The sequence below is a fragment of the Mandrillus leucophaeus genome, unplaced genomic scaffold (genome assembly GCF_000951045.1).
Source record: "Mandrillus leucophaeus isolate KB7577 unplaced genomic scaffold, Mleu.le_1.0 Scaffold22, whole genome shotgun sequence".
NCBI lineage: Eukaryota > Metazoa > Chordata > Mammalia > Primates > Cercopithecidae > Mandrillus > Mandrillus leucophaeus.
Window position 1 is genome coordinate 5,866,716 of NW_012102254.1, and position 18,838 is coordinate 5,885,553.

General features: G+C 47.5%; 1 protein-coding gene across 1 annotated transcript in view; it reads right to left on the reverse strand.

Moving 5' to 3' along the window:
- The window catches only part of TGM4 (transglutaminase 4), a 40,062-nt gene that overhangs the window by 15,995 nt on the left and 5,229 nt on the right, over window positions 1–18,838 (reverse strand). The window contains exons 2-6 of the mRNA XM_011981108.1: window positions 12,971–13,144; window positions 10,508–10,614; window positions 7,575–7,704; window positions 4,622–4,740; window positions 1,860–1,967 (exon numbers count right to left, since the gene is read on the reverse strand). Coding sequence (XP_011836498.1) covers window positions 1,860–1,967; window positions 4,622–4,740; window positions 7,575–7,704; window positions 10,508–10,614; window positions 12,971–13,144 — 638 coding nt within the window. The remainder of the gene's footprint in view (window positions 1–1,859; window positions 1,968–4,621; window positions 4,741–7,574; window positions 7,705–10,507; window positions 10,615–12,970; window positions 13,145–18,838) is intronic.

The window sequence follows — 18,838 nt, forward strand, 5'->3', positions numbered from 1 at the left end:
AGCCAGGTATGTGCAAGGCCACCTGCACCACTGAGAACTAGAGCCCCTCATGGCAAGTTCTGCCTGCTAATGACTTGGTCTCCTTTACTTGTTCTCTCTCAGTGTCCAGCCTGGCCACCTGCTGGCCCCTGGGCTAGAGAATGAACATACCAGCATGGGGGTGAGGGGGGAAGAGCAGGCATGGTGGACTCCTGTGCCCAAGAGGGTCAGTGTGAGGGCCCCCGGTAAACCTACCAGCCCCTAGGGTGCAGGGGAACAGGAGCCCCAGCATTTATGAGGCAAACCACGTGCAACAGGCACAGGCTCACAGTCATTCTGCAAGGAGGGCATTTCAAGGGCCCCTACTTAAGATCCGTCTGTCACAGCAGTTCAGCTCACAGACTCTCCTGGAGATGAACATATATCTGCCTGCCTCCCACAGATGGCAAGAGCAGCCATTTGACTGAACTCAGTGGACCTTTGGAGAGAGGTCCTCATTGGTATTGGGAGATCCCTGGGAGTTCCAAGGTCTGTGATCAAAACTATTTGCATAATAATCCCAAGGTAATATTTGCCTTCTTCACTCTCATTCTCTCCTAAGTGTACAAAGGATGAAAAATTGTGGTTTCAGATTCCACATTGCAACAAACTTTAAGAAACTGCCACTTATAGAGCTTCAGGAATATTCCTGCCCCGGCCCCGCCTTTTTTTTTTTTTTTTTTTTTTTTTTGAGATAGAGTCTTGCTCTGTCACCCAGGCTGGAGTACAGTGGCATGGTCTTGGCTCACTGCAACCTCTGCCTCCCGGGTTTAAGTGATTCTCCTGCCTCAGCCTCCCCAGTAGCTGGGACTACAGGTGTGTGCCACCACACCGGGCTAACTTTTCGTATTTTTAGTAGAGAAGGGGTTTCATCGTGTTAGCCAGGATGGTCTTGATCTCCTGACCTCGTGATCTGCCTGCCTCGGCCTCCCAAAGTGCTGGGATTACAGGCATAAGCCACCACGCCCAGCCGGCCTCTGCCTTTTTAAATCTACATATCTGTGTGAGGCCAGATGTTCATATATTCCAACTGAAACAACGAACGCAGAAGCAGATACGAAATCCCAGCTGACTCCTAGCAAGCCAGACATTAAAGAGATTTGCAAAAATGGAAAACGATGCCACTCTTCTCACTACATATTTTATGCTTTGAAAAACATAGGTTTTTAAAAGTAAAAATACATTATTAATGTTAACTTGTAATGGAATTATTCTTTTAGAATAAATAGTTTTAAACTTTTCAGTTTTAATTTCTAATACAGTAAATATTGGTAAATATAAACCATATAAACACAACTTATTTGGGGTCCTCAATAATTTTTAAAAGTGCAAAGGGGTCTTGAGACCAAAATATTTGAGAACTGCTACTCTGAACAGACTGACTTCCCAAGAGGCCAGGCGGAATAGAGTGACCAACCATCCTGCTTGCCCAAGGCTGAGAGGTTTCCTGGAACAGAGTATTCTCAGTGCTAAAGCCAGAAAAGTCCCAAGTGAACTGGACCAGTTTGCTCACCCAACTGGAGCCCAGCTTGCAGGTAGAAAGAGAACCTTCTGTATTATCATTTTGCAGATGGGGAAACTGAGGCTCAGACAGGTGAAGCCATTTACACCTAAGATCGGCCCATAAGCGGCAGGGCTGGGGTTCAGACTCAGGTCTGACTTGAAAACCTGCACTCAGAACAGATTTCAGCAATGTCTATTTCTTAATAGTTTTGAACAGTTGATTGGCCATAGCACTGTGGTGTACTTCAAAGAGCTTCCAGTCTAGCCCGGGAAAAACAGAAAACGGCTGAGCAATCGGCAAGTACAGGACAGCATCAGCCCAGGCTTTCCACACCTACCATAGCAGACATGGCCCTGCACACCAGCACAGGATCCCTCCTATCTGTGGGCTTGAGGGAGCTCTCAGTCAGCAGGGAAATGCAGCAGTCCAGGACATTTTTCTCAAACTATTTTGGGAAATGAAGAAAGAGGCGGTTAAGACTTTGCCCTGTGTCAGAAACTTAACACATACCACCTAATTTGCATGTCACAGCCACCCTGTAGCGTAACCCATCTCCCCTGCCTACAGTCTCATAAAAAAGTCCACCACAGCATTGAAAACTAGAAACCATTTAAATGTCCTGCCACAGGGCAATAGTTAAGTAAGTTTATAGAGCTATAGCATGCAGCCACTAAAAGGAAGTACAAGTTTTTAATACCATGGGGAAATTCCTTTGTAATCAAGTTAAATAAACGAAACAGGCTGGGCATGGTGGCTCACGCCTGTAATCCCAACACTTTGGGAGGCTGATGCAGGTGGATCACCTGAGGTCGGGAGCTCAAGACCAGCCTGACCAACATGGAGAAACTCTGTCTCTACTAAAAATACAAAATTAGCCGGGCATGGGGGTGCGTGCCTGTAATCCCAGTTACTCGGGAAGCTGAGGCAGGAGAATTGCTTGAACCCATGAGGCGGAAGTTGCGGTGAGCCAAGATAGCGCCATTGCACTCCAGCCTGGGCAACAAGAGCAAAACTCTGTCTCAAAAAAATAATAATAATAAAAATAAATAAATAATGAAACAGGCTATGAAGTTGTGCACAAATAGCATTACAACTATGTAAGCCTTAGTAATAGATAAAAGAATAAAATACACTAAAACGTTAAGTCGTTATCACTGAGGGAGGAAGTTATGAATAATTTTATTTTCTTTCCACATTTCTGTATTTCCTAAGTCTTTTGTGATAAGCACATTACTTTTGAAATTCTATTTACTGTAAGCCACTTTATCAAGATATCATTTATATCCCATAAAATCTGCTATCTAAACTGGATGATTCAATATCTGTGATTATCTGTAAATATCTGTATATTTACAGAGTTGAAGTACATATGTTACTTTTGTAACCTGAGGGAAAAAACTACCAAAATAAAAGGAATAGACCATAATGTTTATGTTCCAGAAGGAGTCTGGGGGAGTTTTGTGGTTACAATTCTTTTAGGTTCTTTCTATTTTTATTTAATTTTTTATTTTTTTGAGAGAGGGTCTTGCTCTGTTGCCCACGCTACAGGACAGTGGCACAATCACCGCTCACTGAAGGCTTAGCCTTCTGGACTCAAGTGATCCACCCACCTCCCTCTCCAACTGCAGTCCCCCTCCCCGCAGCTCTGCCTGGGACTACAGGCATGCAGCACCATGCCCAGCTAATTTGTTTATTTTTTGTAGAGACCAGGTATCCCTATGTTGCCCATGCTGGCCTAGAACTCCTGGCCTCAAGCCAGCCTCCCACCTTGGCCTCCCAAAGTGCTGAGATTACAGATGTGAGCCTCCATACCCAGTCACTCTTTGGGCTTCTTAAAATCACCCCTTGATTTTCTATTTTTCTTTTTTGTTTGCTTGTTTGAGATGGAGTCTCACTCTGTCACCCAGGCTGGAGTGCAATGGTGTGATCTCGGCTCTCTGCAACCTCTATCTCCTGGGTTCAAGTGATTCTCCTGCCTCAGCCTCTCAAGTAGCTGGGATTACAGGTACATGCCACGACACCAGGCTAATTTTTTGTATTTTTAGCAGAGACAGGGTTTCACCATGTTAACCAGGATGGTCTCGATCTCCAGACCTCGTGATCTGCCTGCTTCGGCCTCCCAACGTGCAGGGATTGTAGGTGTGAGCCACCACGCCCCGCCCACCCCTTGATTTTCTAAGAGGGGAAACCCCCTAGGATTCAGGTGATTCCTTCTTCCCTATCCCTCCTGCGATTCGTTTGACTGTTTCCTTGCCAGCTACTCCCTCCCATTTCATTTCCCTCTGGTCCTCATGTGTAAGGATAGGATGCTGAGGGCCTTCTAGGAATGAGTGAGGGTGGAGAGGGCACGCAGGGCGCACCTTGCACAGAGCACACAGCATGAGCCTCGCCAGCTCAGAGTCCCTCCTCCCTTGTCCCTGCTTCCGCCCTGTCCTAGGTGTCCAGACCCGGGGGAAGAGGGGAAATTCAGGCAGCTGTGAAATGCCTGGCATTTCCCAGGAGCTTGTTGTTGCCAAATCTGGGGGGAGGGGAGGTGGGAAGCATCTGGTGTCTGACGTCCTCACACCCCAGCTTCTCCTGCCTCATGGCTGCACGAAGGCATTGGCCCTCCACTCAGCAGAGGCCTCCACACAAGTCTCTGAAAAACTCTCCCTCGCGTTTAAAAGCTCTTTGTCAACACCAAAATTCTAACTGTAACAGGGCTTCCTTGTAACAGTGCTTGGTTCTTCGGTAAATACACTGGGAGGCAGGGGATGGGAGAGAGCCGTGTGGCGGGGGTGGTGTGTGGGAGAGAACCGTGGGGGGGGTGGGAGAGAGCCGTGGGGGGGGTGGGAGAGAGCCGTGGGGGGTAGGAGAGAGCCTTGGGGTGGGTGAGAAAGGCCATGGGTAGTCCTCGTGGGAGGGCTTCTGCCCAGGACTCCACCCCATCTGTACAGCCTAGGCAGGTCACCCCTCTCTGGCCAAGTTTCACCCGTATGAGGCTGGCGTTTGACCTGAGGTTCACAACCCTTTCTCCAGAACCTTTACTGGCTACTACCCAACCAAAAGGGTGGTCTAACAGATGGGGCCTGGTCCAGCCACAGGACGGCAAATCATTACCTGACCAAAGTTCCAGGGTTTGTATTTGATACTTCTGGCAGCCCCCACGTAATGGCAGCCTGTGTCGTTGAGGATGTACTCTTTGCGCTCGTCCTCGTCAGGCATGAAAACCGTGTCCTCTGAAGCAAGACCACACATCCACAGAGGTTACAGTCTGCCCTGGGACAGGGGCAGGCTTGCCACTGGGGACTGTCTGTGCTGAGGGAGCTTTAAGGTCTTTGTGAGGAGCTTGGAACACCCAATGTTGGGGGGAGGGAGGTGAGCAGGAGGGAAAGTATCCAAAAGAACTTCCTGAGCCAGCTGTAGGGGGCTTCCCCTGGGAAAATCTGGAGCAATTTAAGCATGAGTTAAGAAAAGGATGAATCATAAACCACTGAAAAGTAAGAGAGAGTCCATGAGTCCATACAGATGGTAGAGAGAGAGAGGTAGATGGGGGTGAAGGGAGGGCTCTGCCTACAGCAAATGCCAGAGGCTAGCAGGTAAACATGGTAGAGTGCTGGCCTTGGAAAATCACTGTGCAACCATCACAGAGAAGAATGGTTGAAGCAAGAACCATCAGTGGATGCTAAATCTAGGGGTGGAGAATTTTGATAAGGACCAGGATGTTTGGACGGTCTTTAATGTGTCCACATAGACTACTCATTACAAAGAAAAAGATAGTAATTATATAGCAGAAAAACTGGACAACACCTTGACCAAATGATCACATTTAACATTCCCAATGAGGGGCACGCAGACATTGTGTGCCTCCAGATATGATTTTCCAAGAAGGACATGTCGTTTACATAATATCCAGCAAGGACTGCGTAACCTGAATCTAAAGATGATGAATTATCAGACCCAAATAACGAATGATCTGTTAAAAAGGGGGACTTCTAGTCCTCAAAAATATGTCAAAAAAGACAAAGAAAGACTAAGAAATTGTTCCAGATTAAAGGAGGTAAAGAAACATAACTGTATGTAAAATGTGACTCTAGACTGGATCTTGTACTGGAGAGAAAACGATGTTATAAAGAACATGATAAAATCAAGTGACTGGCTGGGCGCGGTGCCTCATGCCTATAATCCCAGCATTTTGGGAGGCCAAGGCGGGTGGATCACCTGAGGTCAGGAGTTTGAGACCAGCCTGGCCAACATGGCAAAACCCCGTCTTTACTAAAAATACAAAAATTAGCTGGGTGTAGTGGCGCGTGCCTGTAATCCCAGCTACTTGGGAGGCTGAGGCAGGAGAATTGCTTGAACCCAGGAGGCAGAGGCTACAGCGAGCCAAGATCATGCCATTGCACTCCAGCCTGGGCGACAAGAGCGAAATTCCATCTCAAAAAAAAAAAAAAAAAAAATTTTTTTTAAAGTGACCAAACTGTTATATAGATAGTAGATGAAAGTGTTATGCTAATGCTTATTTTTTTTAAATAATTAATTTATTTATTTGAGACAGAGTCTTGCTCTGTCTCCCAGGCTGGAGTGCAATGGCACGATCTCAGCTCACTATAACCTCCACCTCCTGGGTTCAAGTGATTCTCCTGCCTCAGCCTCCCAAGCAGCAGGAATTACAGGCATGCACCACCATGCCCAGCTAATTTTTTGTGCTTTTAGTAGAAACAGGGTTTCACCATGTTAGCCAGGATGGTCTTGATCTCCTGACCCTGTGATCCGCCTACCTTGGCCTCCCAAAGTGCTGGGATTACAGGCGTGAGCCACCGCGCCCGGCCTTTTTTTTTTTCCTTTTATGAGAGAGAGTCTCGCTCTGTCGCCCAGGCTGGAGTGCAGTGGCACAATCTCGGCTCACTGCAAGTTCTGCCTCCTGGGTTCATGCCATTCTCCTGCCTCAGCCTCCTGAGTAGCTGAGAATACAGGTGCCTGCCACCACGCCCGGCTAATTTTTCTTTGTATTTTTAGTAGAGATGGGGTTTCACCGTGTTAGCCAGGATGGTCTCGATCTCTCGACCTTGTGATCTGCCCACCTCGCCTCCCAAAGTGCTGAGATTACAGGCATGAGCCACCACGCCTGGCTGCTAACACTTAATTTACTGAAGTTGATAACTGTACTGTGGTCATATGAGAGAACATCCCTGTTCTTATGGAATACACATCAAAGGGTTTAGGGGTTGTAAAGAACCAACTTATATGTAACTTACTCTCAAATGGTTCAAAAATAAAAAGCATGTGTGTGTGTAGAGGAGGGAGGGAGGGAAAATGATTAAGCAAATGGAGAAAAATATTAACAACAGGCGAGCCTGGATAAAGGGTATAGGTTGTTCATTACATCATTTTTGCCACTTTTCTGTGAGCTCAAAATCATTTCCAAATACAAAGGTTAAAAAAAGAGCTCCTTGGCTTCTAGCATGGGCGCCTGATGGATTTTGATTTCAAAAATGCCCCAGGAGGGAGGGCAGGTATGGAAAGGGTTGACATAGAATGTGCCACATTTGAGGCTACAAGAAGATGTCCAGCACCCTCTGGAGAGAAGCCAGTGCTGGCAATGGCAGAAGTAGCCTTGAGTGCCATTTACATAAAGGCTCCAGTGTAGCCACAGGAAAAAATGAGCTGGGTACATGAGGGAGTGGAGAGAAGAGAACAGAACTAAGGGAGCAGAAGGGAGGAGCTAACCACAGTTCAGGTCCTGACCTGGAGTTGGCAAGAAAGAAGTCCTTGGTGGCCCCTCCCCACCTCCACCAAGGCAGCCTCTGTACAGTGGTGAAGGCAGAAGCCAGCTGGGGCAGGGCAAGGCATTGGGGAGAAGTGGAAACGGGGAATAAGGACCTCCATTCTAAGGGGCCTGGTCACAAAGAAAACGCTCCAATGGTGTCCACAATCTGTTCCTGGGTCACATCCCTTTAATTAGTTTGCAAGTACCTTGAGAGCAAACAAAAGCTCATAGACTATGCATTGCCCATAGCAGGTTTTGCCAGGGGCACCTGCCACGCCCCAGCAGACCTGAGATTCACAGTACCTTTACACCATGGGTTGCAGAGAAGGTATAGGATGTTTTCTTCAGACTTAAGGATGTGTTTTCCAGTTTTCACATGTAGTTGGTACTTGCCCAGGATGGCATTGGGGGTGCTGGTGACAGCCACTGTGACCTGAGGAAACCACAAGATAAGGTGGACATCTCCCCATCTGGCCAGATCCCAAATCCTACAAATGCTTCCCAGAAGAATCCATCAGTCCTAACAACTCATCCCATCTGGAACCAGCCCAGAGACAAGGAATGGTCACGACCCTGGACAGCCAGGAGCGCCCCTGCAAGGGCAGGATGCCTGAGAAAGAAAAGCAGCCTCATACAGCATGAAGTTTTGGCACGTCTCGCAAAAGCCCTAGACAGACTGGGCATTTTCACCTCCCTGAGATTCACTCCCTTCACCACTCCCTTCACCACAGCCTGGAGGTGATACTATCTCCAGGTTGTTGGGAAGATGCTGTGGATAAAACACACTTAAGGTGCTGACATGGTTGGCTCTGTGTCTCCACTCGAATCTCGTATTGAATTGTAATCCCCATAATCCCCACATGTTGAGTGAGGGACCTGGTGGGAGGTGATTGAATCATGGGGGCAGTTTCCCCTCTGCTGTTCTCGTGATAGTCAGTGAGTTCTCATGAGATCCGATGGTTTTATAAGGCAGTTTCCCCTGCTCTTTCTCACTCTCTCTCACCTGCTACCACGTAAAATGTGCCTGCTTCCCCTTCTGCCATGATTCTAAGTTTCCTGAGGACTCCCCAGCCATGTGGAACTGTGAGTCAATTAAACTTCTTTCCTTTATAAATTACCCAGTCTCGGGTATTCTTTAGAGTAGTAGAGTAGGACAAGAATGGACTAATACATGTGCCTAGCCCAGTGCCTGGAACTCTGGGGAAAGGTTAAATGTCAACTGTCTTTTGCAGCAAAAAAAACCCCAAAAAAACACATTTCTCTTGGAATACAGGCAGCCAGAGTCCCAGAGGGCCATTGGTCCAAGGGCGTCCAGGCCTCTATCCAGTCTTTTAGGATAAATAATAGCTGGATAGATAATTAGGATACATCAATATTGCTGTAGCCACAATGGTACCAAGAATAATAATTCTCATCTTTGTCACAAAACATTTCCATTTGTGGTCCAAGATCCTCCCATGAGATGCTTATTATTATAACTCATAGGAGCAATAGGCTCTCAGTTCAAATCCCAGCTCTACTCTCCCCCGCTTTTTTGTGAGACAGAGTCTTTCTCTGTCACCCAGGCTGGAGTGCAATTGGCTTCTAGCATGGGCACCTGATGGCTTTTGATTTCAGGAAGGCCCCAGGAGAAAGGGCAGGTGTGGAAAAGGGTTGACATAGAATGTGCCACATTTGAGGCGGCAAGAAGATGTCCAGCACCCTCTGGAGAGAAGCTGGTGCTGGTGATGGCAGAAGTAGCCTTGAGTGCCGTTGCAGCATTGAACTCCTGGGGTCAAGTGATTCTCCCACCTAAGCCTCCCAACTAGCTGGAACTACAGGTGCCTGCCACCACTCCCGGCTAATTTTTTTTTTTAGTAGAGATGGGGTAGCCCTATGTTGCCCAGGCTGGCCAGCTCTACCTCTTACTGGCTATATGACCTTGGCTGGTTACTTAGCCTCTCCTGTGCCTCAGTTTTCTGGTTTAAAAATTTGGAATGATAACAGGCCCCCTTCTTTGTGGGAGCATTGTGAAAATTAAATGAGCTAATATATATAAATGTTTAATTGTCATTATTTTGCTGGTGGGGAAACTGAGGTTCACAGAGGTTGCCCAAGAGGTGGAGCTGGGATCAAACTCAGTGTGCTACAACTTCAGAATCCACAAGGCTAACTCCCCACATCCCTGTTGTGGCAAGGGGGAGGAGGTTGTGCCCTCACTGTTCATTACAATGGAACCCAGGAGAACCAGCCTTCCGGGGTGCAGGAAATGGCCTCCACCTTGATCTGGCTGGTGGTCCCACAGCTGTATGCATATGTAAAAATTCATTGTGCAAACCGTTAAGATTTGTGTCTTTTATGTGTGTTATATGTCAACTTAAAAAACAAAACTTTAAAAATAACACTTTTTGAGTAAAGAAATGCAGCTCCTGCCTCCACCCCATGCCCACCTCGGGAGAGATTTTCATGAGACCCTGAAAAACACTCAAATGCAAAATTGGGGTTAAGAGTCTGGGATCTGGATGGGAGGGAGAAGAAGGAAGAGCCCGGGGCACTAGGGAGGATTCCAGCAGCAACTGGCCCATTCATCTCATTTCCACCAGCAGATCCTGCTTCTACAAAAACCCAATGTAACTGCCATTTTAAAATCATGGCATTAGCCTAGCATTAAACTTCCAGGGATTTAGCCTAAGCAAATATCCATAAGCTAGTTCAAAGATCTGCCTGACAGATGGTTCTTTACAACACGGGAAGACTGGAGACAACTGTGAACACCCAGTGCTCCCCAAAAGCGTGGAAAACCAGCCACCATAAGCCACACACTCGGGCAGGAGCCACTGTGGAAAACATCCATTAGGTCTTGTCAAATGAGTGAAGCATGAGATGGACTCCCAGTTTGTATTTGACCATGACATAGAAAAAGCCTGGAAGGAAGAATGGGTAAATTAATTGGTGGAACCATGGGTTATTTTTATGTACTTCTCTCTGCTCGTGTCCTCCAGTGAATATTGTTTCCTTTGAAATGAAAAGGGGAAGGGTGACATGTAGGAGGTTTGGCCACAGAGGTACTGTGTGCTTGGAGGAGGCTGAGTGGGGAAAGAGACGTTTGGAGCCATGGCCCCTCTCTCATGCTCTGCTGTGGATGGCTTTAAGCCACATTGCCAGCTGACAGGTGAGGAAGGGGATAAGAGCTGCTCACATTAGGAGGAATCCGCCAGAAGCCAGCCAGCCCGCCCGCCAGCCCGGTGGGTGCTCACCTCTTTGCCAGACTCATTTTGAAGGGTTGCCTGCCAGTTGTGGTGGTCTGAGGGCGTCCTCGGGTCGAGCACCACCAGGGTGTGTTTGGCGATGCTAGGATTTGGCCCTGGAGACACCCGAAGGAAAAAAAAACATTGGCCCAGCCATGGGTCACCCCCAAGACAATCTCCCCTAGTTCGGCCGCACCTACTGCCCACTCACAGAGCCCCCATCCCTCCTTTCCAGGCTCATTTGTCCCCTGGCTCCAGCCCCTCTAATTCTGCAGGGGCCTCCCTCTGCCCCACATGTCCAGTTTTAGTTTTCTGCTCAATTTAGATGAGCTTCCTGCCTCCTCTCCACATCCTCCCTTTTTACCCATCAGATCCAGGTCTCCCTAGAGCTCCTGCCTCTGTCACGTGCTCACTCCAGTTACCATTTGTTTAACCCCGCCGGCTCATGCCACAGACCCACACGCTTGTTCACTCCGCGTAATGCAGTGGAACTGCTTAACCTTCACTCTGCTCGTCTGGAGGAGGCAGATACCACCCCTGCCCTGCATACTGTTGCAGGATCTTCTTTGAAAGGTCGATCAGGTTATGTCATGAGCTCCAGGGACTACTAGAATCAAATCCAACTTCTTTCCATAGCCCACAGGTGGCCCTCAGTGACGCTTCTCCCCAACTCCCCACTTTCCTCCCTGTCATGACTGGGTTTCTGGTCCCCAGAGAGTTAGCTCGTGACAAAGAGCATGTGACACAAGTGTTGCCTCCTTGGGGCCCTGGCACTTCCCATGCTCATGGCTGGGAACACCCTGCTCTCCGCTCCTCACACGGTGGGACATGGGTCTCAGCAGGCTCACTTCCCAGGGAAGCCCTTCCAACCCCGACAGAGTCATCCCCGCCCTGACCTGCTGCTTTCTGTCTTGCTGGAGGAGCCTCTTGTTTTTGGTTTCTTCACCATATTTGGCCCTGTCTGAAATTATCTTGCAGTTTTGTTTACAGCTCTCTCTGCTAGTATGGTCAAGTCTAGGAGGCAGGAACCGCTTTACCTCTGGGTTCCCTGGCACAAAGTAGGTACTCAACAAAAACCTGTTGAGTGAGTCGCACTACGCCACACATGGAGAGTGCTCAGTGCAACACCTGGCATGTGGCAAGTGCTCAGGAAATTTTGGGTGAGGGAATGCACATGGACCCAGGATACTATAAAGTCACAAAGTCAGCGACAGCACGGTCCCAGTCCACACGTTGAGCAGGTAGCTCATGGCACGGCACACAGTAGGTGCTTATTTCATCTTGGATGAAGGGAATGGCGGCTGTTCTGACTGATCTCCACCAGCACGTTGGAGGAGACCCTAAGCCTGTTGTTCACTCAGAGAAGGAGCAAAAGGAGCACTCTCCCAGGAAGTGCTATTGTATGCCATCTTGTAAAGTAGATCTACTTGATCTAATTTTTTTTGAGACGGAGTTTCACTCTTGTCGCCAGGATGAAGTGCAATGACACTATCTCACCTCCCTGCAACCTCCGCCTCCCAGGTTCAAGCAATTATCCTACCTCAGCCTCCTGAATAGCTGGGATTACAGGCACCTGCCACTATGCCCAGCTAATTTTTGTATTTTTAGCAGAGACGGGGTTTCACCATGTTGGCCAGGCTGGTCTCGAACTCCTGATCTCAGGTGATCTGCCCACCTCGGCCTCCCAAAATACTAGGATTACAGGCATTAGCTGCCATGCCTGTCTTACTTGATCTATTTTTATAACTTAAAAACATTAGGAAAATGACGAGTTAATGGGTGCAGCACACCATCATGGCACATGTATACATACGTAACAAACCTGCATATTGTGCACATGTACCCTAGAACCTAAAGTATAATAAAAAAACAAAAACAAAACAAAACAAAAGTAAAGACTGAGCTACTGAGCTATTCAAAAAAAAAAAAAAAAACTTAAAAACAGCATTAAAGAAGACCTCCCCTCCATTATCCCACCACCTGTCACAAAATCTAATACATTTTCTCTGTTCCCCTAGTTGTACTTATGCACATATATTTACCTAACTATAACAAATGCGTGAGCCATTTCCTATTATCTTTGCAACCAAACTATGATATTTTAATCATTATTACTGGCTTACCTCCAGCCCACCCAGTTATGGCATCAGCACATCTCAGTCCTATGATTCATCTCTACAAAATGTTCCAGACCCCACTGCGGCAGATTCCCGCTGAGTCGCCTCCTCTCTCTGCTCTGGCCCCCTCCCCTGCTTAGCCAAGGAATCAGAGCCTCACTATGTGTGAGGTCCTGACTGAGCTTCCCATTCTATTCTCATCATACCTGCTATTCCCACTTTACAGATGGAGAAACTGGGGATCAGAGAGGGGAAGGCACTCCTGGCTCAGACTGACTAGAAAGGGCCACTCCAGCATCCAGGGACCCTCGTGGTCCCTCCCCCAAGCCCCATGAGCAGGGCCCCGAGGCTTCACCTGTGCTGAATTCCAGTTTCAGTTCGTGGTAGGATTGTAGGGGCTGGTTCAGCACCAGCCGCAGGTGAAACACCTGCCCTCGCCGGAACACAGGATTGCTCGTTTGGAACTCCCACGTGTGGTGAGAAACGGCGTTCTCCTGCTTCAAGAAGTCAACGAGGAGAACTTTCAGCTCTGTCAGCACACAGCACGTGGGGAAAGAGAGCACAGAGAATGTTTATTCCTTGATCACCTCTTTCTCGGTTCAAAATCTGACAGTGCATTGAGGTAGAGCTGGGTTTTAGAGTCGGGCATCCCTGCTCCACCTCTGGCTGGCTATGAATCTGTCTGAGACTCAGTTTCCTCACCTATAAGATGGATGTGCATGTACCTACCTTGTGGGATTACATGGGGATGAGCCGAGAGCAGTGGACTAAAGTGCTCAGTCATGTAACCCTGCAAAATAGGTAGCTGCATGCCCATCTTACAAGTGAGGAAACTGAGACTCAGGGTGAGTCTGTGAGTGGCTGTTAGGCAAGGCTCCCACCCCAACTCCCCCTCTCTGTAGACATGGCCTCAGGAACAAAGCTAGTGCCAGGGTGTTCTCCGTTAATCAACACAAAAGCTGAAGGGAAACAGGGGAGCAGGCAAACTGAGGAGGGAACAGATGAGCCCTGGGCTTGCTCCCCTTCCTGTTCAGCCCAGACTCCCGTCAGCTTCCAGTCGGACACCATCCCGACGTGAGAGTTCACATCCTGAAGAGAAGGGTGGGGTGCAAAGTGGCTGGGGTGAAGCCTTTTTATCCAAATCGAGGAAGAAGCACCAAGGAGCTCCCATGATCTGAGGCCAAGACTACTTGCATTATAAATGGGATTTTTAAGGCCAGGTGCAGTGGCTCACGCCTGTAATCCCAGCACTTTGGGAGGCTGAGGGGGGCGCATCACCTGAGATCAGGAGCCAAGATCGAACCACTGCACTCCAGACTGGGTGATAGAGTGAGACTCCGTCCCCCCGCACCCCCTCCAAAAAAAAAAAAAAAAAAGAAAGGGGATTTTCTTCTTCAATGCTCAAGTGAAAAGTACATTCAGTAAAAGAAATAATCTCCACATACACTCTTTTCTGTAACACATGTATTTCTTACCATGTGTCTGTTATAATGACTTTTGTATTACCTCAGCTTGGGACCCAAACCCCTTCCCTTTATTTAAAATTCAAACTATTCCCAGGCTCATGAGTCATGAAGGGAAATGTGCTTTGGCTGCAGCCTGAAACCACCTGGGGGTTGTAAAACTACTTATGTTCTCCCCCAGTGATTCTGATACAATTCATCTGAGTGGGGCTGAGCCTCTGTGTTTTCAAAGCTTTCCAGGCAATTCCAGTGTGCAGAGGGCAAGGTAAAACACAGACTGCCGGGCCCACCCTGAGTTTCTGATTCAGCACATCTAGGGTGTGGCTGAGAATCTGCCACTCCACTCCAGCAGCTTCCTTGATGACGCTAATGCTGCTGGCCCAGGGAGGCACATATTGAGAACCCCTAGATTAGGAAGCCCCACTGTGGCCTGTGAGGTAAAGTGAGGTGAGATGCAGGGACCTTCCCCTGCTCCCGAGAGCTCACCCACAGAGGAAACCCATCCTCTGCAGAGATCATGGAGGACTGCCGTGGAAACGTGGACTTTCGTGACTACAAAATAGGTGGAGTGGTCACGCCCACATCAGAGGGCGACCTTGGGGATGTGGCCAGTGATGTGTTTGTAGACAGCACAGCTCATTCTTGCTGGAGTGGCTTTGGGATTGGGGCCTGGACAAGTGTTCTCCAGGAAGGCAAGCCCCCAGCAAGTGGCCTTCCCTCTGCACTGCTGCACTGTTCCCGGGACCTGGGAATCTGCTCCCTCCAGCAGGGAGGCCCACCTGGCAGACAGATCTACCTTCCCAGATGCCTCCCCTTCTTGGGCTGAAACCTTGGGGTGGGCCCATGGCTAGCTGGAGCATCTTAGCCCATTTGTGCTGCTGTGATGGAATACCTGAGACTGGGTCATTTAGAAAGAATAGAAATTTATTTCTCACAGTTCTGGAGGCTGGGAAGTCCAAGATCAAGGCACCAGCATCTGGTGAGGGCCTCTTGCTGCGTTGTAACATAGCAGAAGGCAGAGGGCAAGAGAGGACCAACTCCCTCCTTCAGGTCCCTTTATAGGGGCACCTCATCTTATTCACAGGGAAGGAGCCCTCATCACCTAATTACCTCTTAAAGGCCCCACCTCTTAGAACCACCACATTGGCAACCCCTGAATTTTTTTAGGAGACATATTCAAACCATAGCATGCTGTCAGGAGCTGCCGTCCTGAAAGGCTTCTTCATTTCCCTGGACAGCAGAGCTCCTGCTGTGGGGCCCAGAGCCAACCGCAAAGCAATCACAGCTAGAAAAGGGCTTTAACAGTCCCTCCCATGTTCTGATTTATTCCTGCTCCCCCATGTACTGGGCAGGTGGGTGACCTGGATTCCCAAGGCGTACAGGTATAGGTTTTGGTACCAGGAAGCACGAAAGAGAAGTTAAGAAATCCAAATCCTAAATGCAGTCATCTCTGTGGAAGCTTCTTAAGACCTTATCTCCCTAGAATGGTAAACACAGTCCCTCCCTCGGTGGCTAATGTGCACATTGAGTGCCTGGCACACAGTAGGCACTTAATAAAACGCAGGCCATCATTAATGTTAGGCAGATGGGCATATAGTGGCTTGAATGGTGGTCACACAGAAGATATCTCCACCTGGAGCCTGTGAATGTGACCTTATAGAAATAGGAGACTTTCAGGTGTGATTAAGGATCTTGTCATTATATTATCCCGGATTATCCAGGTAGGCCCTAAATCCAATAACAAGTGTCCTTATAAGAGACATGGAGAGGCAAGGGGAGGGTCATGTGAAGATGGAGGCAGAGACTAGAGTGATACAGCTGCAAGCCACAGAACACCTGGAGCCACCAGAAACCAGGAAAGACAAGGAAAGATTCTCCACTAGAGGCTTCTGCAGGAGCAGGACCCTGCTGACATTTTCATTTTGGATGTCTATCTTCCAGAACTAGAGAATAATAAATTGCTGTTGTTTTAGGCAACCCCATTTGTGGTCATTTGTTATGAATGCCCTAAGAAACCAACATACAGCACGTAACAGATGTGCAGTACTGGAGCCTCCTCCCTCACCCTCTTCTGGGCACTGCTCTGTGACCTGAGCACTGCTTAAAGGTAGATCTGGGAGGCTGGGGGCATCCTGGAACTACAGGAAGCCACATTGGGGCTGTCTTTTAAAAAATGCCTTTGGAGTCACATACTTGTAATCCCGGTTACTTGGGAGACTGAGGTGGGAGAATCACTTGAGCCCAGGAGTTCGAGGCTGCAGTGAGCTATGATTGCAGCTGTGAATAGCCACAACACTCCAGCCTGGGCAACAAAGTGAGACCACAGCTCTAAAAAATTTTAAAAAAAAAAGGCTTTGTAATTTTTTTTGTAGTTACTGCACTTGGATGGATGGTGAAAACTGATATAGCAGTTTAATGCTTTCAGTGTCATAAATGCAAGATGACCAGAGAAACCTGCAAAGAAAAACTGTCAGTGGAATACAATATCCTTGTTTTTTGCCACCAGTGTGTGGGTCGGAATTTAAATTCTTTGAGTATTAAAAAACAAAAGTCTCTGCAATGGATAATTTTTGCTATAACTTTTGCCATGAAGCCTCTGGAAAAAAGGAGACAACATAAAAGACAGGCAATCTCCAGATGGAGATATACTTTTGGAGTTTTAAAAAGCAAAGTTGCTTTTAAACTAAAATTAGCATTAGTTGCTAATGAGCTCTTGTGAAATTGTCAGCCTTAGAAGCTTATGATTTTCCAGCCTGTATGTATATTTTTGAGTGGGTCAAGTGGGACTCTTAAAATGACAAGAAAAAACGCACTTAAGAGGACCTTGGTGACTTTAGAAGAAGAGGAAGAGATACCTGAGCTATCACGCTCAGCTCCTCACCATGTGACGCCCGGCACCACCTTGGGACTCCACAGGAAGTCCAAGATAGCAAGAAGGCCCTCACCAGATGCAGTTCCTCGACCTTGGAGTCTCAGCCTCCGTAACTGGCGGAGAAATGAATTTCTTTTCTTTATAAATTACCTGAGTTTCAGGTATTCTTTTATAAGCAACAGAAAATAAACTAATACAATTTCCTTCTCCTTCCTCCTGGTAAGGCAGTTTGATTATTAAATGCAGCTTTCCCTAGAAAGGAACTGACCTTTTCTAGGCTGCTCAATGAATGAATGATCAGGACAAAAAATAGAGATTATTTAAGCTTACTTTGAATTTTTTTTTTTTTTTTTTTTTTTTTTTTTGAGACAGGGCCTTGCTCTGTCACCCAGGCTGGAATGCAGTGGTGTGAACATGGCTCACTGCAGCCACGACCTCCTGAGCTCAAGGGATCCTCCCACTTCAGCCTCCAGAGTAGCTGGGACTACAGGTGTGCACCACCACACCTGGCTTTTTTATTTTTTGTGGTGATAAAGTCTTATTGTGTTGCCCAGGCTGGTCTCAAACTCCTGAATTCAAGTGATCCTCTTGCCTCAGCCTCCAAAAATGTTGGAATTACAGACATGAGCCATCACACCCGACCTACCATTTTGAAAATTTTCAAAAATTCAGGATTTTGTCCTGACCAATTCCAGAATATGATGTATTATTCTGGTTACATTGTATTAAAATATTTTTCTGTAAAAATGCTTTTGTCCCTCTTGCAAACAACCATTCCAGATGAAAGGTCTGAGTGAGAATAAGAGATTACTAAAAACAAAAAAAAAATAAAGTTATGATTGTTGAATGAGACACACAGAGAAAAAACATGTCACAACTAATTGCTAAAGGAATTAAACACATCCTATGTGACTCCACTGGAGAGGACTCTTGGAAGCACCTGCCTAGTTCCCCCAGAACCTCACCCCAGCAGTCTTTTCCCTTTGCTGATTTTTCTTTGTACCTTTTGCCACAATAAATCACATCCCCCACCACCCCCACCCCGGTGTCCACATTGCTGCCTGAGGCTACTGCCACCTGCCAGCAGGTACTCTTGGAGAGTCTCCCAGACTGTTTGTGGGAGCACAGCCCCTGCAGAATGCATACCAGTGATGAAAAATTTCAAACATCACCTCTTTCTGTAGAGGTCTGGGATTCCCCCAAACTGAGAAAGTAAAACAAACAGTTGTCCTTGGCTCGTAGGCACAAACTGGCTCCTAGTCAGTTGTCACTGGTTTAGGGGATAAATGCCAATCTTTGGAGTGATCCATTCTCCACCAAAGTTTTATGGAATTCCCACAGATAAAGTCACACTCAGGATGAGCTTACAGCCCCAAATTTTAAAACAGAAAATACACTATTTCAGCAGAAACCACACAAGTATTCATCCAAGAAATCAGATAATATACAGACTATAAAATAATGTATATAGACTATGGACCAGGCACAGTGGCTCACGCCTATGATCCCAGCACTTTGGGAGGCTGAGGCAGGAGGATCCCTTGAGCCCAGGAGTTCAAGATCAGCCTGGGCAACATAGAGAAACCCTGTCTTTGCAAAAAAAATTTTTAATTAACTGAGAATGGTGATGTGCACATGCAGTCTCAGCCAGTTGGGAAGCTGAGGCAAGAGTATCACTTGGGCCTGGGAGGTCAAGGCTGCAGTGAGCCATGTTCACAACACTACACTACAGCCTGGGTGACAGAGTGAGACTTTATTTCAAAAAATAATAAATAAAATATTAAAAAATGTAGGGCCAGGCACGGTGGCTCATGCCTGTAATCCCAGCACTTTGGGAGGCCGAGGTGGGCAGATCACCTGAGGTCAGGAATTCGAGACCAGCCTGACC